The sequence below is a fragment of the Alligator sinensis genome, unplaced genomic scaffold, assembly GCF_000455745.1.
Source record: "Alligator sinensis unplaced genomic scaffold, ASM45574v1 scaffold48_1, whole genome shotgun sequence".
Lineage (NCBI taxonomy): Eukaryota > Metazoa > Chordata > Crocodylia > Alligatoridae > Alligator > Alligator sinensis.
In genome coordinates this window covers 726,622-739,366 of record NW_005842541.1, presented here as the reverse complement: position 1 = coordinate 739,366, position 12,745 = coordinate 726,622, and the positions used below count along the sequence as shown (strand labels likewise).

At 44.2% G+C, this 12,745-nt stretch overlaps 1 protein-coding gene across 2 annotated transcripts in view; it reads right to left on the bottom strand.

Moving 5' to 3' along the window:
• Window positions 1–12,745, bottom strand: part of LOC112551649 — a 44,988-nt gene that overhangs the window by 8,953 nt on the left and 23,290 nt on the right. The window contains exon 1 of one of the 2 annotated variants that reach the window (XM_025213597.1): window positions 2,780–3,942. The exons of the other annotated variant lie outside the window; for it this stretch is intronic. Coding sequence (XP_025069382.1) covers window positions 2,780–2,888 — 109 coding nt within the window. The 5' untranslated portion in view covers window positions 2,889–3,942. Of the gene's footprint in view, window positions 1–2,779; window positions 3,943–12,745 lie in introns of those variants that run through there. 2 annotated transcript variants of the gene reach the window in all.

Below are 12,745 nucleotides of genomic sequence, written 5' to 3'. Positions count from 1 at the left end.
CTGCTGACCTCAGCTGAGCTATTTTTTGTGCATAAATTTAAGAATATATCTAAGCCTGCAAGACCTGGACCTAAATCATAATTTCACAACTTCAGAAAGGTTTGGTGTAAGGTAGCAGGAGAATGCTGAAGCAATATTATGCATAACCATGACACTCCTTTTTTTCAGCACTTCAGATTCACTCTGAAGAGTATAGGTAATATATGCTACACATTATAGCAAAGCAGGGATTTTCAGTGATATCGGGTGCAACTGTATGGTTATGAGAGCTGTTGGACAAGCTTTCAGGGCATCAAGTGCCCAGAGGAAGGGCACTTGATGCCCAGAATCTTGTCCAGTAACTCTCATAGTGATATCTTTGGACAATTGTGATGCCTGAAAGCTTGTCCAACAACTCTTCCAATCATGCAGATGTCCAAAGATATCACTAAAATCCTTGCCTCTCAGACAGTTCCTGGGCCATCATGGCTACAACAGCACTCTAACCCTACTGCACATTATAGTCACACTATAGAAACTGAGACACCATTACTGAGGCAACAGTAGAGGTGAAACAAGAAATACTGTTCTTGGATGGACCACAGGTCCAAACCATGCAATAACCTGTATATCATTATGATGCCACTAAGTCCTTTGTGGACCAGCCAATGAATCCTTGAGACTCTTGCATCTATAACCCCTTCCACTCTGAATGGTTCAGCTCTGAGTAGGGTGACCATATTTAACAAGTAGCAGTAAATTACCCATGCAACAATATAAGGTATTTTTATAATAGTACAAATGATATTAAGTTTCTTCCTCTTAGAATATACAATGAGCCTTAGGGCACATAGTGAGAACTTGCTGCCGAAGTAGCTCAAAAATACTATACAGGTACTTAAAAGCTCAGTGGTGTTCTCACTGAGGTCAGTAGCAACATTCACAGATGTCAAGGGCAAGAATAGGCCTCAAGTGTCTTAGACATTTTTTGCATTCACATGCCCACATATCTGTACCTCATGGGAGGGTTGTATTTGAAGGTTCTTGTTGGCATCAATTAGGCAGCTATTCTAAAAGATTTGTCTTGATGCTTTCTAAATAATTTGCAATATTATCCTATATACTTTATAACTAATGAGGCTGGTGTGCTTTCTATCAGGTATTGATATTGAGCTTGAGGATTTTGCACATTTGAAATAAACATGGGCCCTTGCCATAAAGGGTCAGTTCTGGATTTTGAATACTAATTTGGGAGATATGGTGTATGACATTTAAGTATTGGCTTAGGGACTAACAAAAGGTTGTGTACTTCTACCCAAAATATATAGATACCTGAAATTGGTGTAAACAATACCCATTAATTACAGGAACAGCCTGCATTAAGCTTTTCTCACACCATAAAGGCTCTTTTTCTCATTTAGGAGAGTGCCCTAGTCTGTAATAGCAGCCTTGAAGTTGTCAGGACCTAGTCAGTTCAGGGCTTCTTCACAAGTCTCCTCATCAGTTTTACCAGTTAGGCAGGTAATTGGAGTCAAGTTAATAAATAGAGACTAGGGCCAAAGACTTAGTCTGTATTCAAGCAGTTTATGTATCTAAAGATATCCAAATAATTGATATTTGTTACAGTATAATGCATGGGAAAAAAATTATGTGGTTAACCTAATTATGCAATTATCCAATATGCATATAAGGGGAATACACATATAGTGTCTAACAGAAATCTTTTAGAGATTTCAATAAGGTTGAAGCTAAATGGGTTCTGGAAAGAATAGGTTGCTACAGAAATTACTCATAAATACAATAAAATCTCCAGCCGTTACTTAATATTTTTCCTGTGTCAAAAATGCTTTCTTAAGAAACACACGTGGTTTCCCATCATGAGCATGTTAACAGCAGTATGTTCTTTAACAGGCAGGGTAAATAAAAATGAACTTTCCAATATGATCCCTTCTCAGTGGGATATTTCAGTAGATACAATTAGCTGCCTGTGATGCAACCTTAAATTGCAAATGAAACGACCAGGAGACTGCTATGTTTCATTCCCAAGCTAAGCCTGGGTGGAGGGGTGAACAATAAAAATCGGGTTTGAAACAATATTCTTGAGAGACCCAAATGCTTGGATGACTAAGTAAAGAGAGCACTTTTTGACACAGAAAAAGGTAAGGTAAATACATCAGTGAGTTGGAAGGTAAACACCATGGATAGAAATTACATAAAAACAAGTATAAGTGATTGGAAACTAGTTCAAATCTGTAACACAATAAAAGATCAGCGCACATAAACCACTTGCATAATGGCCCAAACTGGTTTAAGATAAACCTGGATAGATGTAGTATCAGACTTAAATGATTTAGGTTAATTTGGTTTATTGAACTTCTGTCCGAGATCTCCTCCAGATTCAAGTTAACTCACAGTCCCCCAGCATCCCAGGATGCTTTGTACCTCCCCCCGCAAGCCCACCCTCACAGGGTGGGTGGGCTAGTCTTGGCCAAAGCTGTCTGCTGCAGCTGAGCAGGGACTCATGCTCTAGCACGCCCAGCTTCTGGCCTGGGCCACTGCAGGCATGTAGCTGCATTTCTGGAATCAAAATGAATGTCTGTTCACTTGCTTCTCAGTTCAATCTACACAGCTTAAACTAACCTACAAAGGCTGAACCGATTCATCCTCAGGCTTTTTGACTGTCTGTATTTAGTCCATAGGAGAAGAACACCTATTTAAAGTAAAGGACAAGTTGGCACAAGAACAAATCAACACAGAATGCCCTTGAATAAATTCAGGCTGAAATTAAAAGGTCTCTAACCATGGAAGTCATGAAGTTCTGGACCAGCCTCCAACAGAATTTCTAGGGGCAAAAAAGGAGATGAATTAGTTTGTGGAAGGGGAATGCTGCATAGGGCATGGTTGTCCATGATGAACCAGGAGGTTCCTTTTAATTCTCTCCTCTTATGAATTTTTCTATTTCAACTAGCTCTTAAAGGAAGGGACACAATTCTGAGAAACTTTTGAGAGGTTGAAGAAATTCTGACCTAAGCTGAGATGCTGCTGATACAGCAACTCTTGCTGCTGATACAGCTGCTTTTACAGGCTAGCAACCATTATAATTTGTCATGCACACTTTCACAATCCAGGTATTATGTACTCCCTGCCACAGCTGCTAAATGAGAGAGGGAAGTAAATGATTGTCTTTATATCTATCTGTTCTTTTCCTTTCTTAAATATGCGCTGCATCATTTAAGCTTTTCCTATGATGGTGGCTTGTAAGCCACTCCATCCCCCTACAGCAGTGGTTTTCAAACTGGTCCGTGGAACCTTGGGGTTACGCTCGGGGTCATTAGTGGCTCTTCACAGAGATTGGAGGCAATAGGGGAGCAGGCTGGAGGTGGTGTGCTGTCTTGTTGGGCTGGGATGCCTGCTCTGTGTCAGCTCACAGGACAAGGTAGGGCTTCTGTGGCAGAAGTGATATGAAAATGTTCTGTGAGTCTAAAAAGTTTAAAAACCACTGCCCTAGAGGAAAGACAAAAAGATGAAATCTCCTAAGATAACTGCAAAAGTCACAAAGCCCTAATGCTTGACATGGGCATCCAAATAGGGCTCATGGTAAGCAACCTGAGACTATTAAATCTTCAAGTAAAACTGCAATACATACCACAGAGGGATCCACACTGGGATGAGAGGACACCCTTTGATCTCTGTGGCATTAGGAGAGTGCCAGCTGTTTTTACCTGAGGTTCCAGTTTAGGTGTCCTTTTATCAACACACTGTATTCACAACCTCCAGATCAGACCCTTCAGTTCTTGTTCCACACACAAAGTTCACTACCTTTTAAACCTCCATCTGTGACCACAAAAAAAGAACCAGGGCAATCTTCATTTTAAAACATGCAAATCAAAGTTCCTGTGAAGTGACATGCGACAGCAGCAGCAAAACCCGTCAAAGCTCAGCAGTTTGCATTACTGTAGTGAAGTTGAGCAACTAAAGAAAAGGAATAAGGATTTATTTACAAGAAAGTTTAACCCATGACAGAATTATTATTGCTTCCTAATTCTTCGTGGCATCTGGCTCTTGAAACATCAGAGAGGAGACTAGTCATGAGACATAATGTTCTTTATATCAATTCCAAGGAAGCTAAAAATAAGTACATTAAAAACAAAACCAAGAAAAAAGAATCCCTACATTGGGAGAACAACTTTTAACATGGAAAGTGATTTTTTTTGCTAATGATTATAACACAAACAAGCTTTGGCAGAATTTTATGATGGATGTGTAAGACATCTGTGGCTCCAGACCTATTCCCCAGCCAAAATGTCAAGGCCAATTTCCAAAGCATAGAGGTACAAGAATGATTTAAAAATAGTTGGACAAATTTTTGGACAATCAAAAATATTTTTCTTAATCTTCTGGGAAGCAACTGAAATTATTATTCTCATTATTATCAGCAGTAGTAGTAGTATTTATTTATTTATTGCTTACAACCCCCAAAGATGCCACTGTGAGCAGAAATCAAGAACAGCATTTCAGTGCAAGTTGTTAACATTTGTCAAAATTATAAATAAGTAAAAACCAAGAGTCATGATGGAAAGAGTTTGGTAAGCTCAGCATAGCTTTGCAGTCTTATCAGTCTCTTTCAGCAATGGATTTCAAAGCATTTTACAGATGTTAAGTACGTAAGTAGAATTCTTTATGGTATTACAGAGATAAATATTGTCATTTTATTGCAAGGAAAAGTAGCAAATGTGTGTGGAACATATTAGAACATAAGAAGGGCCGTACTGGGTCAGATCAATGCTCCATCTAGCCTTTGAGGCCTCGGTAAGCTGCCAGAGTTCTACCAAGACCTCCTCAGAGGCTAGAGGCTGATCCCTACCTTCATGTCCCCAAGCACGGTCACCTAAGGACAGACCCCCCTAGCTAAAAAAAATGAGCAGCTGCTAACATCATCTGTATTGGGGACCTCTTGGACTGTGCCAGGCAGGGATGGGCAGATCCCTCTGCGGTGGCCCAGCACATGGAGCTGCCCACACTGTGTGCACTCTGCCACTTACTCTAGAACAGGGGCGGGCAATTATTTCAGGCAGAGGGCTGCTGACTGAGTTTTGGTAAACCATCAAGGGCTGCACAGCAGGCAGCCAGGAGCAGATAAATATTAATTTTCTAAATTTTTTAGGTGCCCCACAGGCTGGATAGAATGCCTGGTGGGCCGCATTTTGCCCACCCTGCTCTAGAAGGTCAAAGCCATCCTGCTGGGCACTGCCCATGCCTACACCCAAGAGGTCCTGTGCAAGCACAGTCCCCACCCACCAGCATTGTTATGAACCTACGAACCCTACCCGTTTTTACTTTGGTTGTCTCAAGTACTTAGTTGTTACAAATTTAATGTAGAGAGCAGCTTGTACTTTCTGTGTGGCCCTCAACTCACAGTCCCCTGTGAGTAACAAATACTCCTGGTGCCACCATTTCCTCTTGTTGGCTGCTGGGCCTGGGAGCAGGAGAGTTGACATGTCACAGGCTCCTGCTCCCTGCTGAGGTTTGTACCCATGCCACCCTCCCCTCTTGGGGGAAGGCCAGGCCTCCTTTCGCTTTGCTGCTGCCTCAGCTACCTGTAGCCCAAGGGAACCTTCACACCGCTAGCAAGACCCCTTCAACAGCAACACCAGCTGGTCCAGAAGCGCTCCTGTCTCCACTCTCCTGTGGTGAGTCTTGTGTTCCACTCCCTTTGTTGTGACCAGCTGACTATACCAGCAGCGCGCTTCCCACCTCCCTCCTGTGTGTGCCCTGTTTGTCTCTCTGTGCTTATCCCCCAGCCCCACCAGCACCTCAGATGGCCTCTCCGCACAAAGTGCAGCCCAAGGAGTCACCCTAGAAACCCCCTGAGCAAGCCACCCTCTCTCTCTTTCCCCCAGACAGAGGGAAATCCCAGGACCCCACCTCCTGCACCTCACCCTCCTTCCCACCTCGTCCCCCATGGCAGGGCAAGAGCCCCCTGAGGGGGCTGGCAACCCAGCAGCTTCCAAGAGGAACAGCTAATGAGACAGGGGAGAACAAGCAGGGCCAGGGAGCTCCCCTGGTCAGTCTCCCCACTATGTCTAACCATGGCAGTGGAAGTGGCAAGGGTTCCTCAGCCAGCTTCTCCACAGGGCATGGTAAGGGGAAAGGGCCTGCTACTCAAAGCAAAGTCCCACCACCTGCAAGGACCAGGTGCGCACTATGAATGAGTATCTTGCCCACTCAGCCTTTCTCCAGTTCTGAAATCTTGGCTGTGCAGTAAGGCAGCTGGAGCTATGCCCAGATAGTTGCAAGGAAACCTCAGGCAGGTGGATCCCTTTTGACAACATCAGCAGGTGGCACAGGGTGCACTTCTGGCTGCCCAACAATGTGCCTACCTCTGAAACTACGTGCAGGCTCTGGGACAGGCAGTGAGGCCTCCATGCTGTATGACAATGGGGTTTTCTTCCTTGCCAGGGAGGCCACCACTCAAGAACCACTGGAAAAGAGGATATCAGTAGGGGGTGTCCACATCCCCATTGAACGCTCTGGAGGAACAAGGGACCAAGGTAGCCCTAGATCTGTTTTCTCCTTCCTCCCCAGTTTGGCTCTCATGCCTCAACTCCTTGACCTGGGGAAAGTCATCTCCCTGGCCACCTTCCTCCTGCTGGGGTGCCAAGACTCCAGCATCTGCCACTGCCAGACCTTCCGCCACCAATTTTTTATCATCCAGCTGGCGGGGGAGGAGTAGAGGTCATGGGAGGGAACCCTTTGTGGTCCCTTTCTCAAGGTTCCTCATAAAAATCTAGTATGTGGTTGGGGAGACAAGGTATAATATCAGATTTGCTGGCTCCTTGGACTCATTTGAGGGGCAATGGTTGCTGGCTGGTGTGCTCTGCTCAGTCTCCTCCCTTGGAGCACTCATTATTAACCTTTGACCCCCCCCTCCCCATCCTTATTTTTGCATTAGTTGTCCCAAGGAATCAGTCACTATGTCTCTAATGTCCTTTCTGATTAAGGGAGACTTATAGTCTGGTGGGCCTAGGCCCCCATTTCACTTGGCATAGCAAAAAAGCCTGTTTCTGACAGTGACAGAAGTGGATACTACAGGGTGACAGTTAAACCAAGTAGAACTAGAGTGATATATCCCCTAGTTATTATGCTCCCTACCATCTTCTATTTTTGGTTTACAGATGCCAAAGGAAGCATCTCCCACCATTCTGTTCAATAGCTATTAAGAGATGTATCATTTATGAATTTGTCTGGCCCCCTTTTTGAACCTGTCTATGCTATCTGCCTCTACCACCTCCTGTGACAATGAATTCCACAAGTTAACTATTCATTACATTAAAAAGTACTTTCTCTTATAAGTTTAAAGCCATCTCTTACTACCATATTTACTTGAATATAAGAAGAGCTTCCCCCCAATCAGCATGAGAAAAAAAGCCCCTCTTATTATGTTCACATACCAGAATGCCCATCCTCCCCACCCCCCATGAAATACATTGTCTATCATTAAACTGCTGCTAGAAGCAGCATGTGCTTAGTCATAGAAACCAACTATGAAGTTGATTGAATTAAGCACATAATAAATATGGCCATAAAACACATTGTCCATATTGGCAAACATACTGATAGGAGCCTTTTTCTTAGCACTTAAGAAAAAAAGGGCAGGTGTTCCCTTCATAGGGAATAGGCCTGGAGATACTGCAATACTAGGCTGGTACTAAGTGGGCCAGAGCAAGCCCTGACACCCACCCTTTAGTACCAAAAATGCTTGATCTTGTGGTGGTCAAGTGGCAAGGCCGGAAGGTCGGGCTGCGGCCAGCAGCCCGAAACGGCGGGCAGGTACTTTTTGACCGACGGAGAGGAACTAGGCACCGAAGCGTATTGGTTGAACAAATAGATTGCTTTACTTACACCGCTGATGGTCACAGTGCAGGACGAAAACTGACTTGGATTACAGTTGTAAACAGGTACAGGGTTCATTAGGTCGGTCTGCAAGGTTTTTGGGCAGAAGTATTCGGGCCGGCAGTCATTGGTTTACGTCTAAATTTTGGGTCGGTGATGGGGAGTTGTTCTTGGTAGGTGATCAGTCCACCAAGTTGCCTCTGAGGTGTTCTCTGAGGTCTCCGATTTGCTAGGTCAGATGCTCAGAGGAGTTCTCCTTAAAGTTTCTCTCTCACGTGTTTAGAGTTCTCCTTACTTTCTCACGTGCTCAGAGCTCTCCAACTTGGGCGGAAACTGCTCTTAACTTTTATATGGCTAGCAAGCCAATCGCTAGTCGCCACGTAGGAATAATTTAAAACTGGCCAATAATAATGGGAATTTGCATATGAGTGGCGGGAGCTTTTTTCTAAACTGTAATTTTCCACTATTGTAGCATTTGGTTACTGGGTTCAGGCATAGCGGAATTTTCCTCCATGACCCAGTTACTGCCACCAGAATGATTGACAGCAAAACTATGCCATATGTATCAAACCCATGGAATTTTCCTCTGTGCTATGTCATTTCTCCTCTGGGCTATACCAATTCTCCTCTGTGCTATAGGCATCTAATTAATGGGTTCTGATAGATCTTAGTAAAAAAAGGCCAAGATGCTGATTGGAACCTTCTTTTGTTTTGCTTTGGCCCCTAAAAAAAATGTCCCTCCAGAAAAGCAGGTTAGTTTAACCTATCTGAATAAAATATAAAGCCCCAGTGTACTCAGTCCCCTTCACTGCTGACTCTTTTAAAGTCATGGTGAACCACTACATTAAATACATTTTTACTTCCTCTTCACTCCCACAGCTAACCAGTGCCTTTCTTGCCCATTTTCAATGGTTCCCCGTTCTTTATGAGTCTTAAACATCTGACAAACATCAACAAACTTCTATATAGATGAGAGGCTCTGTTGCCCCCTCTATTGGCCCCTTGCATGATTCATGTGGCCCCATCTTCCATGGGTGGAGCCAGACCATACATCTGCATATAATTTTTCGGAGGACCCCATGAGTGGGGGAACTAATTTGCACTTGGATCCTTTATGGAGGGTATCTGGAGTACACACACATACTGAGCAATGCTGAGCTCTGGGGTCACCATGGCATGAAATGGTGTTGACTCTGCTGGGGCCCACCAAATGAACTATACAATAAATTATGAGCCACTTGGCTTTGGACTATTATCAGGCAGTTTGTACTTCGTATAAGCAGGCACAAAAGTGATGCTCAAAAGTGTGTTTATGGAGTATCTGTGCTGAAACTTGCAGAAGTTTGCAACAAGTTAAAATGCATCAGTTCTGGATGATCTAAGTCTGTAGGTGCTCACAGTTATTTGCATAAATGTAAATTATTCTGGGTATGTTTATTTCAAAATCAGTGTGCTTTAGTCCCTCCTGTTTCAAATCAACAAGGCTTTTCTGTGCAAAGTGGAGGACAGGGGCAAGCAGCTGATGCAGGTCCGAGTAGGGGCCAGAGTCAGACCCACGGCAACCTTCTGCTCCCCTGTGCTTACCTTCTGCAACTTCTGCACCTCCCTGCCCCTTTCCTCCCTTACTGTCACACACAGCTCACATATTGTCCTTGGGGAGGGAGCAGAGCCTGAGCAGGATCAGACAGTAAGGGGAGAGGGGGGAGGCAGAGTCTGTGGAAACAGGAAGTCTGTGGGAGGCAGAGGGCAGGGAGGCCATCTGACCTTTCCCCAGTCACTATTTTCACTGCTATCACAGTGGGAGGGGGACAAATTCAAGACAACCCTCCAATAATTAGGGTCTATACCTAGAAAATTATAATACATTTATAAATTGGACATATTTAGAATCTAATTATTGGTGGGAGGGGGAGGGTAAACTTATGTTCAGGGTCCTCTTAGATTCAAGTAAATACAGTAATCTCACTGGGCACCCCCTAGTTCTAGTAATCTGGGACTTCATGAACACCAGTTCTCTGTTCAGTTGGCCCACGCCCTTCATGATTTTATAGACCTCTATCATACCTACTTTCAACCTTTTCCATTCCAAATGAAGAGTCCTAGATTTTTTTAGTCTTTCCTGATATGGCAAGGGCTCCATGGTCATTTGACCCCTGGTCATTTTGGTTGCACTTCTCTATACCTTTCTTAATTCTATTATGACATTCTTGAGATGTGGAGACCAGAACTGCACACAGCAGTCAAGATGTGGGTGTGCCACGCATATGTATGACAACATGATGGTGTTCTCATTTTGGTTTCTATTTCTTTCTTAATTGCTGCATCTACACAACACACTGACTGCGCAGTAGCTTGTTATTACTGTGCAGTAGCATCTCATGGCATGAAGCATGATGCACTGCCTGGGCGGAGCAGCATACTAGCGAGGGAGAGGGAAGTGTAGGTGGGACACAGCCTGCCCCCACCGCCTCTGTGATCTCAGGCCCTTGGGGACCAGGATTGATGTGCTGGCATCACAGCAGAGCCCCAGTTATGGATCAGGGCCCTGCTGTGCTTGGCACTGTACAAACAGGGTATAAAAGAGCCTCCTCCCCCAGTCTGGTCCTTGTTTATACCAGTACTAAATCACTGTACCAAGAATCTGAACCTTACTACCCTTATCTAAATCCCTGAATATATTCTCCTTCGTCAGCCAAGATAGATGTCATGGGCCTATTGTTTTTTTTTAGATAAGAATTTGTCTTTTGTTTTGATTTTAAGAGATGTTGTAATAATGTTCTGTCCTTTTAAGGTCAACCTTTTAACTGTACACTAGAAGAACCTGACTAGGCTTGTTGGGATAAGTCAACAAAATATGAACTTACAGAGAGTTTTTGAACTGACTGCTGGGATTCTGTGAAGTGATAGCACAGTCTCTTTCCATACAGGATATTAATCAAAATAACAAAGGGAGAGAGAAAATGCGTTCATGGGTTTAGGAGAGAGATGAAGAAGAATATAAAGGGTGTACTGGGAGACCGTGTGTCATGGTAAAGTGAGGGTTGCATGAATGGACAATCTTGAGAGAGAAAATAGGAAGGAAGTGGGGGGGCATAGTCATCAGAGGACTGGTTGTGTGCAGGAGGGGTGAGTGGAGGGGGAGGTAATATTATGGGAAAAATGTTGGGGGTGTGAGAGTGCACAAAGAGGAAGTAAAAGGCAGTATACATGTCAGAGAAAGTAGAAGTAATGGATGGAGAATGCTAGGAAACATAAAAGGGGTAGGGGGGAAGGCTGGGCCAGTCAGATGGGAACTGGGATTTTGAAAGTGTGTGGGTGAGTGTGTGTGGGAGGGGTTCCTTGCATGCAAATAGGTTGACTGTGCTGTGTTCAGTTTGGAACCTCCTACTTCAGCAAACAGAACCAGTAACTTTTACAAAGGGTATGTGTTACCATGTGATTGTGATTACAGTTTGAATTTCATCATAAACCTTGGCTTCCTTCCTAGTGGCCCACGTTTCTGCAAGTGCTAGCAGGATAGAGATAGAGACTGAGATTCTGCTTTGTTTAATTGGGGGTTAATTTTTCTACTTGTGAATCCTGACATCTCCATAAATTACGGTTCTCCTCTGTAGAGATTCACACTTTTGTTATAATTCAGAGCCAAAGATGTGATGGTGTTTTTCTCAATTAAAAAAGAAATAATATGAGTAGCTCCATTTTTAGTTTATTTTCTTCCCCATTTCCTGGTACTTCTTAAAATAACTCAAGGAGCCAAATTGTTTAAACTCCCGGAATTTGATTTTGCAATGAGTGATGTAAGTGTTATTTCAGGGTCACTGGCATGAGCCCACCATTTTATCAGTGACGAGATCCTTGCTAAATAAAGGTCATATATAACACTGACATGATGAAACTTTGTATAATAGATTGCAAAACATTTGTCAGACTGTCTTCACATGCATTTATTTCTTTATTTATGGAAATACCTCACAATGAGATGCCTGAATGTACCCCTTACAAGAGATTTAGAAGATACTCAATCTGTTGAGCACAGTGGTTCTCAACTTTTTAGGACTCAACACACACCTCCATAACTTCTCTGAATTTAGCATCACCCTCTCTGGTTATGGGCAGAGGGAGCCCCTTCATGAACCTGCGCAAGGAAGATATGCCCTTCCTCCTCCCTCCCCAACATTTGCCTTGATACATGAAGCTCAGGGGCACTCCAGTTGAGAATTATTGTTTTGGACACTCCAGTTTTTGCAGAGTTTAGCTGAGACACTTGAAAGGGATCTGCTATTCCAGAACTGCTGAGCTTTGGCCCTCTGAAGATCAGGGCCCCATTCTGCAAGTAGGGATGGTCTTGCCTAAATCATTGGTGACAAAGTGTGGACTCCTTTGCCCTCCCCACTTTACAAGCTCTCCCTCTTTGTCTCCAGGCAATCCCAGCCCTAGTTTGCAGCTGCATTTCTGAAATTAGATAACATGGAACAAGTAGGAGGAACAGAGTGGGCAGGAGGCTTTCTGGAGTTGCCTTCTGACATAAGTACTCCCACCCCTTAGGAGCTCTCACCCCCTTCATGGCCTTTGATTGATGAAAGGGGAGGCTGCCTTTCAGGATGATTCTGCTGCTGGGACCCTTTGCTACTGTGCCATTGAGGACTATTCCCCCATACGCTCGGTGCTGCCAAGGACAGCACCATTCAGGGTTAAACCATATTCCCACCTGCCATGCTCCCAGGGAAGCAGCCTCCCCAGACCACAAGTGGACGCTGGCTTCCTCTGCAAGGATCTCCAGCTGTCTGCTCTCCTGAGCATCCTGTACCCAAGAACCAGCTGGCCCCAGGGACTAGCCATGAGGGACAGCCTGAGTCACTGTTCCAAAGAACTC